Below are 19,928 nucleotides of genomic sequence, written 5' to 3'. Positions count from 1 at the left end.
CTACTGGGGGGGATGGAGCCCGCAACCCAGGCATGTGCCCTTGGCTGGAATCGAACCTGGGACCCTTCAGTCTGCAGGCCGATGCTCTGTCTGCTGAGCCAAACCGGCCAGGGCAAGGGTTTGGCCTCTTGAAAGCATTAGCATGGTACCTATCAGCTGTTACTGTCAAGATGACAATGAAATTTAGGTAAGAGTAGCCCCACACCCACAGTTAGGCATCTGTCTGGCTCCCATTCAGACAGGTGTAGAATCAAGCGTCAACCCCTCCTTTCCAAACATCGCAGCCCATTTACAGGGGAGGGGTTCCTCTCCAGTAAACGCATCTGTAGCCTCTGCTGGGGGCTGGCCCTCTGCCTGGAAGCCCTGATCACAGAGGGAGTGGAGTGGACGGGCCGTCCACACTCCCACAGGGAGCACTTCTGATAGAACAGGCCACACCCACACGGAGGATCAGACTCGGGGCCGTATAGCCCTGGTGCCTCTGGCGGTCCTAATGCAGTGCCTCACAGGAGTACTCAGGAGTGATGTTAGGACAGTGACAGTGACAGTGATGATGACAATGACAACAGGAACAACTGTCCCAGAGGTTGGGGGCAGGATGCCTGTTCCACAGATGAGCACACTTGGCCCTGGGGGCAGAACGTCAGCATCTCAGACGCAGAGGGACAGATGACTTGCCTAAGGTCACACAGCCCCTCCGGATACCTGGTTCTCATTCCTCCCGCCACTCCCCAGCCCACTGCCTTGTTCTGTCCTCGTGGGGAGCAGAAGCACAGTGACGAGGGTTACAGCAGCGTGCTGCGTTGGGATGAGAAAAGTGGGCTTGCGTCAACTCTGCATTTGGGAATTTAAAAACCTGAAAGAGAGCCCTAGCCGGTTTGGCTCAGTGGATAGAGCATCGGCCTGTGGACTGAAGGGTCCCTGGTTCAATTCCAGTAGCACATGACTAGGCTGCAGGCTTGATCCCCAGTAGGGGGCGTGCAGGAGGCAGCTGATCAATGATTCTCATCATTGATGTTTCCATCTCTCTCTCTCTCTCTCCTCTCCCTTCCTCTCTCAAATCAATAAAAATACATATTTTTAAAAAACCTGAAATAGAATTGCTGCACATAGACATGACCCTTGATGCGATGTTGGCCCAACTCTTGCCCTGCAGTTCCCTGGACCCAGGCTGGGGCCACTCCCAGGTCCTCATCCTTTTGTTTGGTTGTGTTTTCTTCCTTCCCTGAGGGTTTTGAGATAGTTGTTTTTTGTTTTGTTTTTGTGTGTGTTTTTTTTTTGGGGGGGCGGGGACAAAACCTGTCAGTTCAGGACAACTCGTCTGGGAGGTGGTGCTCCTGAGGATGGCGTAACACAGAGCCTTCCCCGGGCCAGAGAGGTTCCAGGAAAACGGGGTCTCCGGCACAAAGCCGCGCCTTGCGTGCTGCTGCTGGGAGGCGGCGGTGCTGGGCACAGAGGAGATGTAACCTGTTGACTTGCCCTGCCTCTGTCTGCTTCTCTTTCCTGTATCGACTTCTTCTCTTGAAATACTTTGAAGTTTCCCGAAAAGGTGCAAGAGCATAGTGCTCCTGTCTACCCAGCACAGACGAAGCACGAGCCACATGTGGCTTCCTCGGCTCTCTCTGGACCTACTCGTGCGTGTTATGCTTTTCTGGCTGAACTGTTTGAAAGTTAAGTTGCAGAAATGAGGACCCTGACCCCAAACACTTCAGGGTTTCCTAAAAGCAAGGACCCCCTCCCCTTACAGAACACAGCATGGTGCTCAAAGTCGGAAATCGGAACATCGGGCCTGTTCTGTGCATGGCAGACAGTTGTCTCCCCTCTAACTCTTTTATTATTTTCAGACACCCAAGTCTGTGCTGAACCCCCATTTCCCAGTGTCAGCAGCAGACAGCACCCCCTGCCCTCACTGTACGCCTGCCCTGTGCCCTGTGCCACTCTTTTCTCTGGAGTAGTTTACAGCTAAGTCCTGACATTGATTCATCTGTGAGGACTTCATCGTAAATCATTGTTCAATCCCCGGGATGGGATGTGATGGAAAATCTCTTGAGTGGGCTGTGACCAGCACTTAAAAAAAGAGAGAGAATAGACCATAAAATCAGAGTGCGCTGTGCAGAGGGTGTGTGTAAGGCTGTGATGTTAAAGTCTTTCTTACGGTGGCCACCAGGGTTCCTGGGTTTATGTGTGGATGATCTGACCTTGGCTGCAGGACCCCTGCGGGGGAGACCCAGCCTGGGGAGGGCTGGGGAGAGAGAGGTCAGGTCTGTGCTACCACCCACCCCAAAGCCCTGCCTTTGGAAGTATGGGCTCTTAGAGTCCAAAGTGTTGGGCTTGAACCCTGGCCCCACCACTTGCTACCCATACGGCCTTGTGCGCATTAACTAACCTCTCTGTGCCTCGGTTTCCCCATCTGGAAAGAGGTGATAGAAACGGTCCCAACCTCACGGGGCTGTTGTGAGGGCTGATTGACCGTGAATCTCTGTCAGGGCTGGGCACACAGTGAATGCTCAGGAAAGGTGCCCGGTGTCCCCGCAGGGCTGGCCTCGGCTCTCTCCTCCTTCAGCCCCAGCCCATCCTCTGGCACGGAGAAGGAGAGCTTCCTTAGCATCTCATCCTCCACGTTAGAATCCCTTCAAGGGCTTTTCTTTTCTTTCTTTTTTTTTTTTTAATATTTTTATTTATTTCAGAGAAGAAGCGAGAGGGAGAGAGAGAGAGGGAAACATCAGTGATGAGAATCATTGATTGGCTGCCTCTTTCACGCCCCCTACTGGGGATCGAGCCCACAACCTGGGCATGGGCCTTTGGTGGGAATCGAACCTGGGACCCTCCAGTCCACCGGCTGACACTCTATCCACTGAGCCACACCAGCTAGGGCCCTTGGAGAGCTTTTACAGTGCCTTAGGCCACACCTCAGGCGAATTACTCTGGATCCCTGGGATGGGACCCAGGCACCGTAGTTTTTAAAAGCACCTAGGTGATCCCGCTGTGCCGGGAAGATGCGGCGCTTAGCCTTTCAGCGGTAATGAGCATCCCTGGGTCGTGTAGAGCATCTCCGGAGCCTCCAGGAGGGGGGTAGGGTGAGGCCTGAGAGCCTGCATTTCTCACAGGCTCCCCGCAGTGCCCACACTGCTGGTCCGGGACACACTCTGAGGACTGAGACCCTGAGGCCCTAGAGAAAAGGCCCCGCCCGAGACTGCTGCCTCCCGTCCGTCCATCTCTGTCCTAAACAATAGCAGCTGACACTTCTCTGTGCCCAACACTGGGCGAAGCCCTTTTACAGCCATCTCCCCTGACATGTAGTTCTCCTGCTACTTGAGGCTGCAAGTGCATCGGCCCCATTTTAAAGATGAGAAAAGTGAGGTCTGGGATGGTTAAGGAACCTGCCTGTGGTCACATGGCTGAGCCAGGCTCTGGTCCCAGCAAGGAGAGCTACCGCTTCTAAGCGGGGAACTCTTCCTTCCATACACGGCTGTCCGGAGGCTCTCCCCATCCTTTTCTGTCTGTCTGTCTCTCTTTCCTGCCCTCTCAGGATCTTCCTCCCTCCCTCCCTCCCCTCTTTCTCAGTCTCCCTGACTCCATCTCCTGGTGCATGTTCCCCGTACCTGCCCCACAAATCCCACCTGGCTGAAATGGAAGCCTCTATCCTGCCCCTCCTCCACACCAGCCCGCTCTGGGGTCCCACCCTCTCCCCAGCCTGTGTGTCACCTGGACTTCCAGCTGCTTCTCCCTCCCACTGCCCTGCTGGCTTTGGAGTTCAGGCCCCACATTTCTGGGCCAGAGCAGAGCTTCTCCGGCCTTCACAAACACACAGATCCGAGGGGGCCTTGTTAAAATACTGATTCTGGCTCAGTGTGTCTGGGTGGGCCGGCGAGGCTGCATGGCTAACAAGCTCCCAGCGGCGCTGAGGCTGCTGGCCCAGCAGCACCACCCCTGTAGCAATGTTCTGGAGGACCTGGTGTTTCCTCGCTGGCCCCTGGCCTACACACACCCCTAGAATGCAGACTCGCTGCTTGGTGCCCTCACAATAACCTCTGAACCCTGTAACCAGCCCCCCAAAGCCCTCAAGGTGCAGCTCACCTTATTCCTGCCCCGACCTCCCACCCTCTTGTTCCTCCCATGGACCACGCCCTTCTTATCCTCTGGACCTTTGCACATTCTGTTCCTGAGGCCTGAGAGGCTGTTCCCTGCTTGTCCCACTCCTGCCTACTTTTAGGGACATGTTCCTCAGGACTCCCAGGCTGGGCAGGAATTTCCTTCTGACCCCCTCCTCACTCTGCTTCCCCTGAGCTCACCATGCCTCTGTCAGGTCTAGTTTGTGTGTCTGTCTCCCCTGCTAGTCTGAACACCCTAGATTCTGGTGTGGTGCCTCATTTGGCCTTGCATCCACCTGTGTGGGGTCCTCTTTGACATCAGGTGCCAGGATGGGGAATGTGTAGGAAATGGGGATGGGGCTGGGAGGTTGGGAGGTCCGACACCAGGGAATGAGGGAGGGTGGGAGGGTGAAGATCATCCAAGAGTGGTTGGTAAAGCGAGTTGCCCGTCGGGGGCACCTGCCTCAGATCCCAGCTTCTAGCAGGAGGAGCAGTCCCGGGGCTGGGCCACACACCTGTGTCAGAGATCTGAGGGGCACTTCTCATGGCCACCCTTCACCCTCGCCACTCATCAGCCTGGCACACAGGCATGAATTCCAGGCTGGGGCTCCCTGTGGATGAAGGGGTGAGCTCCCCGCCATCACCTCTCAAAGCCTCAGGGAGTCCTCCAAAGTGGAAACAAGAGCCTCGCCTTCCCAGGAAGGCCTGCGGAGCCTCAAAGGCCCCTGTGGGGTGGGCCTCGGACGGGGATCAGGGCAATCCCGGGTTAGAACCCCAGCTCCACTCTTCGTAAGCTGGGTGGCCTTGGGCAGGTGACCCCACTCTCTGAGCCTTGACTTCCACATCTGTAAAATGGGGGCAGAAATAGCACCTCACAGGGTTGTTGCGGAGGATTGAATGTCAAGAGCACGGCCAGCTGCTGCCTCTATTCATTGATTACTCAGAACACTAAGGAGGCATCACATTGCAGGAAGATCGTGGGAACACTGGTTGGGACAGCTTTAATGCTCATGGACTGGAGGCTCACACCCCGTATAGCTTCATCTGTTACATTTCCAAACACTCTGCATTTTAGAAGGGGGAAACCCATCATGGTGGGCTTCGGGCCACCCCCGCAGCCTGGCCGAGGGTCCTCACATCTGGAGGTCCTTACTCACCACGAAGGCAGCCAGCGTCTGTGGCCCCTGAAAGCAAAGACCAGGTGATGTGGGTTCCGCTTTGTCAGCCCCGGCCACGCCCTCACCGTCACCTTTACCGAGACCGCAGCCGGCCTCCCTCCGGTATATTTAGCTCTGAGGCGCCTGAAAGTTTTTTCCGCCAGCACAGACTCAGCTTTGAGCAAATTCAGCCCAGATGTAGTCAGCAGGCACCGCGACCTGGAGGCCTCCGTTTCTCTCCCCACTACTTCCTGTTGTGCACCCATCGGGGCAGGGGGTGGGGGCCCGGGCACACGTGGCCAATACAAACAAACCTCTCCTTTCTCTGCAGGCAGGCGGAGGCGCCGACATGGGGCTTAAGCTGTCCTGTCTGAAAGGTAAGGCGGGCCGGCTCTCCCTCACCAGCTCTGATGTGGGGCGAGAGGGTGTGGCAGTGGGGGGAGGAGGATGGGGCAGGACAGGGTGGGAGGGTAGAGCTGAGCCCCTAGTGTTGCAGCCGTGGAGAGGGAGGAGACCCTCCGCCTGCACACAGTAGGCACCCTTTAAGGGCTTGCTCTGACTTTGAGGGCTCCTCCAGGCCTTTCCTTTCATTGGCAGTTGAGTGACCTGGGAACGTGGCAGCGCCCCCTGGGCCTCAGTTTCCTTCGCAGAGGCATGAATTCCAGGCGGTGGGGAGTAAGGGACAAGAGGCTCTAGAAGTGGGTGCCAGGCATGCACAAGGTATTTGCTCTCCACCCCGCTGGCCTGTTATCACCGAGATAACAGGTTCAGCCTGCCAGAGGCTGGGGAGGGCAAGTTGGGAGGGGGGAAAGCCAGCAGGGAGAAAGTTCTAGAAGGACACAGAATCACTGAGAAGGGTTGTAGGTATTGGCAGAGGCAGCCCAGACCTCTGTCCTGTGCTCCAGACCTTTCTGTTCAGAGTCTGAATGACCCAGGGGCACCCAGGCCAATATGGCCCACACGGAGACCTCCCCTCAAAGCCCATTCGTTATTGCATAACAAGTGCTCCCCCCGCCCCACGTCTCCCCAGCCTGGACCCTGGGCGTCTCCCTGGGGGCCCCTCCCACACACAGAGCGTGCTCAGCAGCCCTGACTCTCCTCCTGGATGTCTGGGGCCGGCCCTGGCTCCTTCCCTCTGCCACAGGAAGTCAGGAGGCCCGGAAGGTCAGGCCGGGATGAAGGGCCATATCCTTCAGGTTCCAGTCCTTCAGGTCCCTCAGCTGGGATGAGTGAGCTCCAGGAGAGCCTCTGGTTGGTCCAGCTCAGGGCTCCCGCCTGTCCTTCAGTGGGGGGCGGGGCAACTTGATGGACAGTGCCTCCCAGACTGGGTGTAAGTAGGGAGCAGTGGTTCCCCTGGAGAAAATCAGCGTGTTGTTCGCAAAATGGGCATGGGGTGCTAGAGGGTCCTAAACAACCACGTCCCTCCAGGGCCTGGTCCCTCTGAGGCTCCAGGCTGAGCCCAGGCAGGAGTTGGGGGCGGTGCTTGCTGAGTGAGTATCCATGGGGGATGTAGGTCCAAAGGTTGGGTCCAGAGACCAAACCTCAGAGCTCCAGGACCTTCTTCCTTAGACTTCACTGCGGGTTTCCCCGGTGCCTGGCACAGAGTAGGTGGTCAGAACACACTTTTTGTATCTGTTTTTTTTTTGTAGCAAAATACACTGAGTGGCCAGATTATTATGATCTCTGAACGCATAATAATCTGGCCACTCAGTGTGTGTGTGTGTGTGTGTGTGTGTGTGTGTATTAGAGGCCCGGGGCATGAATTCATACATGGGTGGGTCCGGCCAGCCTGGCCAGGAGGAGGGGACATGGGCGGTTGGCCGGCCTGCCTGCTGGTCGAACTCCTGGTTGAGGGGACAATTTGCATATTAGCCTTTTATTATATAGGATATACACTGAGTGGCCATATTATTATGCGTTCAGAGATCATAATAACCTGGCCACTCGGTGTGTAACATAAATCACTGCTTGAACTGTCTAAGTGTACCGTTCAGTGGCATTGAGCACATTCACGTTGTTGGGCCACCATCACCAGCATCTACTCCAGACCTTTTCCTTCTTCCCACACTGAGTCTGTCCCCATGGAAAACTAACCCTCTGCCCGCCTCCCCTGACCCCCGGTACTCCCATGCTACTTTGTCTCTGGGTCTGACTGCTCTAGGGACTTCACAGAGGGAATGGTGCAGCGCTTGTCTTTTTGTGACTCGGCACAAAGACCTCAGGGTCCAGCCACGTGGTCACGTGTGTCCGAGTTTCCTTTATAAGGCTGAGTAATATTCCGTGTGTATGGTTTATCCGTTCATCCCTCGATGGACCCCAGGCTGCTTCCACTTTTGGCTGCTGTGTCAGGACATCCTTGACAAAAACAAGCCCCTGAAGGGAGCTCTGGGGCCACTTCTCTTCCAGCCCAGGGCGGGCTGGGGACTCATCCTGGGGAGAGACCCGGGAGCTGCAGATGCTGAGAGTCCCTGGGAAACGGCCCCACCCCCACCCCCACCCCCGCACTGAAAGCCTGAGCAGCACGCTGAGTGCTCCTGGGCTGCGAGCTTCTAAAAGGGCTCCTTCCGGCCGGGCCCTGGAGGAGCTAAGTGCTGGGACTGCAGGAGCAGTACCAGGCAGGTTTGCTCATACATTTTTCATGGCCAGCTCTCTGGGGCCGGCCCACCGGCCCTCCGCTCAGCCTCGGCCAACACAGGCTTGGGCGTGCCTGGGGGCGGGCAGGGCACAGAACCCCTCTGTGCTAAACCGAGACAACCCTGCCCGTTAGCCCTGATGCCCCAACATTCTCTGCAGGGTCTTGTTCTCACTTTCCCCATGGGGAATGTGTCCCATGCGAGGAAACCTCAGCGTGCTGGACACCCCGCAGCCCTGTGACCCTCACAGTTGGCCATGGCCTTCTCTTACCTGGCTGCCAGCAGGTACGGTTTTGCCTGGTTGTCGGCACTGGCACGTGCAGTTCTGTGCACCGTCTTTTGTTTCTTTTTTATTTGATGTTTCGGTGCTGGTGCGATTGTGCCCAAGGCGGCATCATTTCCATAGTTCTTTAATGCCTGCGTCAGGTTCTGTTAAGAGTTGGTCTTAAAAAAAAAAAAAAAGAGTTGGTCTTGAGGCCTTGGCCGGTGTGGACCAGTGGTTGGAGCGTCGGCCCATGCACCCAAGGGTTGCGGGTTCAATTCCTAGTCAAGGGCATGTACCTGGGTTACAGGTTCAGTCCCCAGCCTTGGTCAGGGCATATGCAGGAGGCAACCAATCAACGTGTGTCTCTCTCGCATCGATGTTTCTCTCCCCGCCCCCATCCCACTCTCTCTAAAAAAATCAATGGAAAAAATGGCCTCAGGCGCGGATTAAAAAAAAAAACTAAAACAAAAAAAGAGTTGGTCTTTGGGTTGTTTCCTACTTGTTGCTTTTGTAGATGCTGCCAGTTTGAACATCTTTGCTTTTTGTCTTTTTAAACGATTTCTTTGGGATAAGTTCCAGCAATCAGAATCCAAGTCAGCTAATTAGGATAAATGGTGAATTCGTATTGGGGGGCTTAGCCTGGGCAGGGCCCTGTTCTCTGCATTCTGTGTGAATGACTCATCCGCCCCTTCTCCCATCATAAAGTGGGTATTATTGGGATTCTCAGTTCCCAGATGAAGCTGAGGCACAGAGAGGCAGTGCAGTTTGCCTGGGGCCACACAGCTGGTTCCTGTGTGGGGTTTGAACACAGGCAAATTGGTCCCAGAGGCCTGGTGTCAGCCACCACACATACAGCTATTTCAGAGGAAAAGGCTTTTTGTTTGTTTGATATATAGGTATATATCTATAATAATAAAAGGGTAATGTGCTAATTAGACCAGACGTCCTTCCGAATGACCTTCCAGACAAAGCCGGGGATTTGAGGGAAGCCTGGGTCTCAGGTGCCTGCAGGCAGCCGGAGGGAAGCCTGGGTCCCGGTGCCAGAGGGAAGACGGTGCCTGCAGCTGGGGGAAGGAAGGCCTACTCTTGTATGAATTTTCGTGCATCGAGCCTCTGGTATATATATCATTGATTTCAGAGAGGAAGGGAGAGGAAGAGAGAGAGATAGAAACATCAGTGCTGAGAGAGAATCATTGATCGGCTGCTTCCTGCACACCCAGAGGAAAAGGCTTTAATTTGACTTTTAAAGTAGCCACTGTAGAAACTTCATCCACACAAGCTCTTCAATCCTCACTTTGACCCTATTAGATGGTGTCTTAGTGTCCTGTGCCTTCCATAACATGACTACAAACTGGGGTGGGGGAGGCTTAAAACCACAGAAATTAATTCACTCTCAGTTCTGGAGCTAGAAGCCCTAACTCCAGGGCCATGCTTCCTCTGAAGGCACTTGGGGAGGATCCTTCCTGCCTCTTCCAGCTCCTGGGGGCTCCCGGCATCCCTTGGCTTGCGGCCACATCACCCCAATCTCTGCCTTTGTCTCCACATGAGCTTCTCCCTGTGTTTCTACGTCCTTTCTCTTATGAAGACGTCCGTCTTTAGACTTAGAACCAGTATTAAATCCAAGATGATCTCATCACAAGATCCTTAACTAATTACATCTGTAAAGACCTTATTTCCAAATAAGGTCACATTCTGAGGTTCTAGATGGACTTGAATTTTGCATTTGGGGGGAACTCGACTCAGCCCACTGCAAGTCCCTCCGCCGCTGAGCCTCCTGCGTGTGGGACGGAATGTGCTTCCCCTGCCTGGCAGTGAAGACTCAGGCAAGGTGGGAGGTCCCTAGGCAGGGACACTGGAGAGAGGAATACCAGGAAGCATAAATACTTTTGTTTCTGGTTCCAAAGGGGAGTGGGCACTTAAAAAATTTTTCTTTTTACATATTGTAAAATGTTTTATTGATTTTAGAGAGAGTGGAAGGGAGAGGGATAGAGAGATAGAAACACCAATCGGCTGCCTCCTGCACACCCCCTTCTGGGGATTGAGCCCTCAACCCAGGCATGTGCCCTGACCAGGAATCGAACCGGTGACCTCTTGGTGCATGGGTCAACACTCAACCATGGAGCCACACCAGCCAGCAAGAGTGGGCACTTTAAGTGGGTCCTTCTCTCAGGGGCCTGGCCATAGCGGCCGTGATGTACCGGAAGGTTCCACGGTCCAAGAGCACCTCCTTTGTGTCCAGGCTGGCGCCTGCTGGGTGGACCTCCCTGTGAGCCTGGCACTGCTCCCAAAGCATGTGCCCCCAGTTTTCTCATGTCATCCTCAGTAAAGCTGGGCGACGAGGTGATTTTACAGACAGGGAGACTGAGGCATAGGGGACCTCTCACTGGCTCAGGGTCACATGGCCTGTCTGGAGGGACTTGGTCCAGCAGAAGGCAGGGAGGGTGGTAGATTCCCTGGTTCCTAAGCACATTCTCTGCCGTCAGCAGCAGGTGGCACTGCCCAGGACACAGCGCATGGTTCTCGGGGGCATCCTCAGACTTGCACCCTGCGCATCCCCTGGGAATTAGACATGCGAATTCTCAGGACCCACCCTGTCCTACTGAATCCAAAATGCTGGGGTTGTTAACAAAACCTAGGGGGATTCTGGCACCTACTAAAGTTTGAGAACCGCTGGTAAAGTGGCTCAGGGGTCAGAGATATCTGAGATCAACTCCCCTTCTGCCCCTGACTAATTGCAACCTTGTGCAACTCACTACACATGCCCGAGCCTCAGTTTCCCCGTCTGTAAAATGGAATGATGAATGGAAACATCTCCAGGGCCAGGTTTCAAGAAATATCTGAGATGAGCACTAAAACCAATGTCCAATGGGCAGGATTTGCTGTCCATCCAGCCATTGACACCTTCCCTGTCTGGAGACAGCTCCTCCAGGTGTGTGGAGACCTCCACAGGGAAAGCTAGACTGGAGGTAGGGGCTTCCCTGGGGGGAGGGGGGGGGCGCGATGTGGTCTCTGTGGCTCCTGAGACAGTCCCAGCCACCCGGCCTTCTGGGCAGCTTGGGGCCGGGTGAGAAAAGGCCAGGAGACAAAATAGACTTTTTTTTTTTTTAAAACAAGAGTTTTAGATTTATAGAAAAATTGTGAAGGTAGCACAGAGCTCCCATATACCCCCAGCCACCTCGTGCTGTAGCTGACATCCTATCAGACGTTAGTTTGGAACACTCCTTACAGTCACTGGATTGATACAGGCACATTATTTTAAAGTCCATACTCTATTCAGATGGCCTTAGTTTTCATCCGGGACCCTTGTCCTGTCCCAGGGTCCCACCTTACGTTTCCTTGTCAAGTCTCCTTCGGCTCCTCTGGGCTGTGACAGTTCTCTGTCCCTGTGACTTTTTTTGATTCTCTGTGACAACCACTTTGAGGACAGCTGCTCAGGTGTTTGGTCGAATGCCCCACAGTTGGGATTGGGCTGATGGTGGTGGATTGTTACAGTCTCTCCTGCTGAGTGTGTGATGATGGTGATGGTGAGGACCAAGAAGGACACAGACAGCTCCCACACCCTGGCCTCCTGGGTGCAGGCGTTCCCCCCATCTCCCTTCCCGGGGCTCAGAGCCTCTCCTCCGCTCGGCGGCCTGTGACCTAGGTGTGTGTGGGGGGCAATTGTGGGCTGGCAATTACGATGCCTGTTTTTCTGGTTGGTGTTGGAGGTCCAAGGCTAGTTAGTCCCCAGGTCACAGCGAAAATGAGTTACACCATATGCCCCATTCTAGTGCGAACACTTGGTTCCGGCGGTCCCACCGCTGTGATCCAGAGTTGGTCGAGGTTGTTCATAGCACAAACATTGATTGCAATACCTACTGTGTGCAGCCCAGGGCCCAGTCAGGACTTCAGGGATGAGCAGGGCAGCCGTGGTTTCTGATCCCGAGGAACCCGGGGAGTTGTGTGTGTGTGTGTGGGGGGGTGGTAGTGGTGAAGTGTCAGCTGAGTACTGACTGCTGAGTGCTAGGACGGAGACCAGCCTGGCCCACCTGGTAGGGATGGCGTCACTGAGGAAGAGTCGGGAAGCAGACAGCCTTCCAGGCAGCAGGAAATGCATGGGCAAAGGCCGGGAACAGCAGCAGCCTGCTGGGGTGGGCAGGGAATTTGGGATTTTACATTAATAGGGATGGGGAGCTCCAAGAAAAGAGAGGGGATAAAAAACAGTCACTTGGCTAATACATTTTGAGTAGTTTTCAGAATGAGTGGGAGCTTGATATGTATGAAGGGAAGTCACAAGATAGAAAATGGCTAAGGTCAACGTCTTAATATACTGAGCTTCAGTGTTCCCATCTGTGAAATGGGCCGCGGCTTCCTGTCCATGGGGACCGCGGGGGAGGTCCCTAACCTCGCTGTCGGCAGCGCCACTGGCAGGGGTCTCTTCTGCCCACCCTACACCCGCTGGAACAGAGCCTGACACACAGCAGGCGCTCCCTTCCCCTGGGGACGGAGCCCCGACCAGAGCTGTATCCCGGTGTGACTTCTCATTTGTTTGGCAAACGGTTATTGAGCACCTACTGCATGCCAGGCACTGTACCAGGCCCAGGGACACGGCAGTGAACATCACAGAGCTCCGTGGGGGAGACAGAAATGAATGTGTAAACACGCAAGATTGGTAGATTTTGTGACGAGAGCTGTGAAGGGAATTAAACCAAGTTGTGCAATAGAGGGGCATGCGACGGGCAAGGTCCTCTCTGTCATGGAGCCAGCTACACAATACAGGGAACAGCATTCCAGCAGAGGGACTAGCAGATGCGTAGGCCCTGACACGGGAACAAGCTTGGTGAGCCGATGAGCATTGCAGAGGCAAGTGTGGCAGGAATAGGGGGGAGCTGGGGGCACTGGGCCGGCAGGGCTGTGGGACCTGAGGGGTGGTATCAAGAATTTTTTTTAAAGTAACAGGCAGCACTACAATCACTCCAGACCAGGGGTCTCGACCTCTGCTGCCCATCACGGTCACGTGGCAGGCTTTCCAACAGGCGCAGGCCTGGCCCACGCTCCAGGGTGGGGTTTGGTTGGTGTGGGTGGGTCCTGGGCACCCGAGTGTTGATGAAGCTTTATGCAGCCCAAGGTGCAGACTGACTGCCCAAGGTACCAAGGGGCACATTAGCTTGGCTGAGAACCCAGGTATGCAGGCTCCAATCCAGGGCTTTTTCTGGAACCGTCTGAACAGATCTCTGCCCAGGAGATAGGGTCTGGGGTGTCTGGGAGACCCCCAGCCTGCCTTCTCAGAGGAGGAGTGGAAAACCCAAACCTGTTTTAAATGCTGAAGCAGGTGGCGCCTAATTCTGCCCTTCCCTGCCCGGCCCTGTCCTGGAGAGAGCAGCCCGGGGCTCACAGCAGGGACTTAGTCCCCTGTCTTCTTACCTAGACCTCTGGCACCTGCTGTCTTCCCTAAAGCGGGAGGGGGGGGGGGGGCTCCATTGTGGAAGCAAGTGTCACAGCAGGTAGGAGGAGACAGTCCAAGCACACAGCCATTAGTGCTCAGGCCACAGCTCCTCAGCCACCCTGCACATCCCCAAAGCCTGTACCTGGCCCGGTCGGCGTCCAGTAGGGACACAATGAGTGCTTGCGAAATGAACAATCTCTTGGAGACCCAGGACCTGGCTGGGGCAGCCGTGCCGTCACGCAGCCCTGGAGGGAGTCCAGTGCTCACCAGCCAGGTTCACTCCTCTCTGCCCGTATGGAGGAGAGTTGCTCATCACCCCCAGCAGACAGATGAGGCAACTGAGGCATCCGGCGGTAAAACTCCCTGCCCAATGTGACCGAGCTGGGGCCCGGAAGGCATCAGGAATGTGACTGGGCACCCAGACGTGTGCCCCACCCCCACCCCTACCTCTTCTTGCCGGGCAGGTTCCTCAGAGCCTCGCGTGGACCGGGTGCTCTGGAAGTATTTGGAATGAATAAAGGATGAAGAGCAGGCCTTCGGGGAGGGGGAGGGCTGTGCTAGCCACTGATCACCTGCCGGAGTGCAGCTGGCCAGGAGGCCGAGCAGCCTGGTCCCCAGGAATTGCCCTTCTCCCTCCCGGGGGCATGGTTTCCAAGGAACCGTCAGAGGCCAGGGTGGGGGTACAGATGCCGGGCAGGGCTGCAGACGTGACTCTGGGCCCAGGCAGGGCTGCTCCCGTCTCCACCGCTGACCTTCCCTCCTCCCCATCGTTTCGCTTTGTGCTTTGCAGGCCTCACGGAGCCCGCCACAGGCCAGTGCAAAGCGCAGGGACTCTGGTCCGACAAGTCCACGTCTCATGTGACTTGGCTGCGGCTCTTCAGCTCCCTGAGCCGGAGCTTTTGTTTTTAACTATAAAATGGGGCAGGGCTGTTGTTGACATGGAAGGGGGCATGTCAGGAGCTGGGAGCAGCGCCTGGGACGCGGTGGGCAATAACTAGGCCATTGTTATTGCTAAGATGTACCCATACTCTTCCTGCCCTTTCGAAAGGTCTTTAAAACTTTATTTATGACTGTGGGCCAGCAATCGTGAGCGACCCAAGCAATAGTGAGCGAGCTTGGTACCCACCTTGAGAGGTAACTAGCTTGGCCAGGAGTCCAGCACACAGATGGATAACTGTCCTTGGCCTGTCCGGGGTGGCAGGACAGACCCAAGGCCTGGGAGGGCCCGTGGCATCAACGCCTGCCAGGGACGGTGGGAAGCCAGGCTGGCCGAGGGCGAGTGGGCTTCCGAGCAGCTCGGCCTCCACGGTCCCACGGGTGCTCTGGAGCTGGTGTGGCCCTTCGGGGTTGTCCCGGATCGAGGGAGACAGGCCTTTCACCTGCTCCTCTGCTGGTCGTGGGGGAGGGGCGGCACCCAGAGAGAGCATACGCTGGGGCAGGGCTGAGACTAGGGGGAGAGGAGTGAGGCACCTGTCTGGCCCTGAGAACCTGGCCCTGGACTCTCCTTGTCTAATTGCCCCTGTTTCAGATAAGCAGCAGTAACCACATCCTAATGACATGGCCCCACTAAGCCCTTGCGATTGGCCTGGCTGCCCCAGGCACTTTCCACTTAATACCATGAGTCCTGCTGAGAGCCTTGCAGGTTACAGTTTTATGATCCAGGGCGAAAGTTCGAATCTGTAGTCCAGCAAGGGGCCCACCGTGTGTTGCCGTCTCGAACGTAGCCCCTTTGCAGCCGAGGAAACGGGCTCAGAGGGGGTAAGAAACTCGCTCCGTTCACACAGCTGGCGAAGGGCAGCCTGGGGATGCCAGTCCTTCAGGCTCGGGCCATCCCGTCGTCCCAGCCGCGCAGGCGGGCAGTGGGGCCACGCAGGGACGGGACAGAGGGAACAGCGGCTCTTGGACATCGGCAATGGCTGCTAGGACTTGTTACTTCCCCAACTGGTAGGGTTGCCAGATATAGGAGGCAAAAATACATAAAACTGGATGCCTAGTTCTATTTGAATTTCAGACAAACAAGGAATAATCATCTAGTGTGAGTATGTCCCAAATATTGCATAGGACATACTTTTTAGTACACTTTAAAAAAAAATGTGTCCCCACCCCCAGGAGACACTTCAGAGTGTCCCGAGACATTTTTTGTTGTCACCATTGAAAGGTGCTACAGCCCTGGCCTGTTTGGCTCAGTGGATAGAGCGTCGGCCTGTGGACTCAAGGGTCCCGGGTTCGATTCCGGTCAAGGGCATGTACCTTGGTTGCGGGCACATCCCCAGTGGGGGGTGTACAGGAGGCAGCTGATCGATGTTTCTCTCTCATCGATGTTTCTCACTCTCTATCCCTCTTCCTTCCTCTCTGAAAAAAAAAAATCAATAAAATACATTTTTTTAAAAAAGAAAGAAAGGAGCTACAGCACCCAGAGGCCAGGGATGCTTCTAAACTCCCTGCAGTGCACAGGACAGCCCACCACAAAGACTGATCTAGTCCAAACATCCACCCTGAGGGGCCCTGGGTTACCCACATCAAGCATTTACCACAGGCCAGCGCCTCTCACCGTGATCTTGTGTCGATTTTAGAGATGCGTAGACTGAGGGCAGGAGGAGGGGCTGCTTGCCCAGACCACCCAACCGTGGCTGAGACCCTGGAGCAGCCCCAAGGGGCTGGTGCTAGGAGGAGGAGGGACCAGCTGCTGGAACTGGGAAGGGCTGGCAGGAGGGAGGGGCTGCAGAGTTACCGCTTGGGGCAGGCAGGTGGGTGTGGGACAGGGACAGTCAGGGAGGTGAACACATCCCCCCACCTTGCTGTGCTGGAGCCTCTCTCTGGCTCCTCCTCCCAGGTTCTCTCTCCAGCAGCTCATCCCTGACGCAAGCCAGAGCTTTTTCCTTAATTAAAAAGAGATTTAAAACATCCACTGCCATCTCCATTGGGCCGGCTGCCTCCAGAAGGTAAAACTGCCACACTGCCCTGGTCTCATCCATAATAATGCAAGGCTTTCCCTTTAATTGGAATTTAAAAAAAAAAAAAGATTAAGTGCATCTGAAACCCTCAGAGGCATTTGTCGGTTTGTTTTTTGAAAGATCTGCACTAAATCCAGATGCCTGGTCATCTCTGAGGAATTAGTGCTGGCCCCGCACGCCGTGTCCCTGCCCCAGGACCTTTGTGCATGCTGTGGCTGACTTGAATGCCCTCTCCTCCATCTTTCCTGCTGCTCTGGGACTGGCCCCCTCTGGGAGGCCCTTTCTAATTCCCATGTCTCTCCCCATCCTGATGCTCCCTCCCATCATCTTGCTCCTCCTATCACTGACCCAGCTCTGGGAGGTGTTTATTTCCTTGCTGGCTCCAGGGAGGCCAGGCTCAGCATCAAACCCCACATGACCCCGGGCCAGGTCCCTGACTTCTCTGTGCCTCATTGTGCCCGCTGGAAAATGGGCTTCTCACACTGTCCGCCTTGTGGGGAGGAACAATAATGAATTCCCATGAGGTCTTTACACAGCCCCTGGCCTCCTGTGATGCCATCTTTACTCAGTGATGTGGGCCTGTCCCAACAGCTGCCTGGGTCACTGAGAACCCTCCCTATTTTTTCCAGCTGACCCTGCACTCTTTGGGGTCCCCTGGGGCCTGGAGGCATAGGAAGGCAGTGTGGGGAAGGAGAAGGAAAACATCAGTTGAGATTATTTTGTTCTCTGCTGTGTCCCTGGCACTTGGCACAATGCTTAGCAAATAGTAGGTGCACAATAAGTGCCTATTGACTGAGCCCCTCTCTTGGGCCCAGCTCTGGGCTGGGCTTTATGCCTGTGCTGCAGGCAAGGGAGCAGGAGAACTGAGTTGTTCTTCCTTCCGGAGCCTGTGGCCATTCCAACCCAATAAGGAAAAATCCAGCTGTTCAACTAAAAGGGTGGGACAAGGTCCCTGACCCAACTCAGGTGGGGGGTGGCACCCAGGAGGTGCTCAGTATTGGCTGAATCCCTGAATAAGTGCCAAGATGGGAATCTGGTGCTACTCATAACAGCTTATGTTTATCAAGTGTGTGCCTGCAAAACGCACATAATGATGGCATCCTACTTGGCCTCGCACTGCATTCTGGGTCTGGCAGGCCTACTGTGTGTGAAATGGTGTCTTGGGGAAGAGTGGGCCCCATCCTAGGAACAAGGTCTCAGGCAGGAAGGGTCTTAGAGCTGGCACCAGAGCTCCAGCCTGAGCATCATTTTTAAATGAACCAGCAGAGGGCGACCTTGAGCCGTGATGGCTGTGGAAGAGCAGCACCTGCTTTTGGCTCCACCACTGCTAGCCTATGGGTGGTGGTGGCCTGGGGATTGCTGAGAGCAGGCGTAGGGAACGGTGCCCTGGCCCTAGGGCCCTGGGGCATCCTGAAATAGGCCTGTGTGGCTTAGGGCTTCTGAAGGCTGAGAAGTGTTAGCTGATACCAGAGGGGCGAGGTGGGCACTCGGGCCTGGAGCCACCTGGCCTCCACTTGTTTTGGGCCTCCCTCGGTTTTCTCATCATGTCCATTCTCTAAGCCTTGGTTTTCTCACCTGGAGAATGGCCATGGTTCTAGTTTCCACCCCGAGGGAGTGTATGAGGATCAGTGAAAATGGTGGGCTCAGTCCAGAGCCTGGCTCGGGGGTGCTGCAGAAGGGGTGGCTGGTCTCAGCAGGAGGCAGCAACAGTCCTCACATCCCCCCAGCACCCTTCAGGCCCTGGTCTGCTGGCTCCTGTTGGTCATTTCTCCCACACTTGGCAGCCCCACTCCCCACACTAGGTATTTTATTCCTACAAAAAATAGAATAACTCCAATTTTCCACCTGAGGAAACTGAGGCTCATAGAGGAAAGCCACCAGTTCCCAGTCACCCTAGCTTGGGGGTTCCCAATCCTGGCTATGAGACTCTCCTGGGAGCTTTTGAAAGTCCTGATGGTAAGCAGTGACACCATGCCCCTGGGGTGTGGTCCCACATCACTGTGTGTGTGTGTGTGTGTGTGTGTGTTTTAAGTATTTTTATTGATTTCAGAGAGCAAAGGAGAGGGAGAGATAGAAACATCACCAATGAGAGAGACTCGTGGATAGGCCGCCTCCTGCACGCCCCCTGCTGGGTGGGGATCAAGTCCGCATTCTGGGCATGTGCCGCCGACCGGAATCGAACCCGGGACCCTTCAGTCCACAGTCTGATGCTCTATCTTCTGAGCCAAACCGCTCAGGGCCCACATCACTGTTTTTAAACTTCCCGGGTGATTGCTTTGGGCAGCCAACAGGAAAAGGGCAGCGCCAGGTTGCAGAGGAGGTCAGTCGGACCGCAGTTACAGCACCTCCCCCTCTCACCCGCCGGAAGGCCGGCTCCGGGAGCCGAGTTTGGCAGTCTGGCTTGCTCTGTCTCCAGGCCCAAGACCAGCAGGGCCCAATCAAGGCCTAGTGAGGGCTTCCTGCAGAAGCTTCCATCACACCCTGAGATCTTTGCATGCATCTGGGCGCTGGATCCCCTCCCTGCCTCTTCCTTCCTTGGATTCCCGTGCCCTGGAGCCCCAGCCCAGCCCTTCCCCTCAGGAAATGGGCTCTTAATGGCCAGAGGCCGGCAGGTAATTAAGAAATACAACTCTGGATTTAGCACAAATGAGCACCTAGTCTGGGGCAGGGCTGGCATTTGTTGTTAATCCCCAAATCGGCTTTATCTCTTGAGAGTTTTTCCCTCCTGCTCAGCCACCTCTGCTTGGAGATTAGGCAGCCTGGGGATTTGAGAGGAGCTGGAGTCCCACCCTCCTCCCTCCTCCTTCCCCCCTCCCTCCTTCCTCTCTCCCTCTAGCATCTCTCCAGGGCCCACTGAGTGACCTGATGCTTCCTGATTAAGAATGTGGCTTTGTCACCAAGCTCCCAGAACATGTTAAAATGCAAATGGGGGCCCTGAGCAGAGTGTGGCTTTTCTCTATTAGCATTTTATTTTAAGAACTTTGGAATATTCGCCGGAGAAGGGGCCTTAGAGACTGAGCCGGGAGGCTCCCTTCTGTCACAGATAACAGTAATCAGAGCTTCCTTTTGTTGTGGGCGCTCCCTGAGACGCTCTTTATGGATGATTACAGAGAAGCTAACAGGGATTGAGCACCCCTTGGGCCCCACCTGCTGGGAAGGAGCTTTATGTGAATTCATTCATTGCATGTGCCCACTGCCCTTCAGAGGCTGGAACTGTCACTACCCAAGAGCAGCCAGGTTTTGGAATTTTGTTTTTGTTTTTGGCATTTACGAGCCTCAGGTTTTTGAGGTTCTATCATTGCTAGTTAGGACACCATGCAGGTCCCTGATCCAAAGTCCGCTGGGATGTTAGAGAGCTGGATGGGCAAACCACAGAAATCAGGCCTGCTGTCCTTTTTTGTAA

The 19,928-nt window shown here is 55.2% G+C and overlaps 1 protein-coding gene across 1 annotated transcript in view; it reads left to right on the top strand.

The window, feature by feature from the left end:
• The window catches only part of LOC307116087 (uncharacterized protein C16orf74), a 33,569-nt gene that overhangs the window by 5,055 nt on the left and 8,586 nt on the right, over nucleotides 1-19,928 (top strand). The window contains exon 2 of the mRNA XM_079799749.1: nucleotides 5,580-5,625. Coding sequence (XP_079655875.1) covers nucleotides 5,598-5,625 — 28 coding nt within the window. The 5' untranslated portion in view covers nucleotides 5,580-5,597. The remainder of the gene's footprint in view (nucleotides 1-5,579; nucleotides 5,626-19,928) is intronic.

The sequence above is a fragment of the Cnephaeus nilssonii genome (genome assembly GCF_951640355.1).
Source record: "Cnephaeus nilssonii genome assembly, chromosome: 20".
Taxonomy (NCBI): domain Eukaryota; kingdom Metazoa; phylum Chordata; class Mammalia; order Chiroptera; family Vespertilionidae; genus Cnephaeus; species Cnephaeus nilssonii.
The sequence above is the reverse complement of the archived record's forward strand: the minus strand, read 5'-3'. Positions and strand labels throughout refer to the sequence as shown.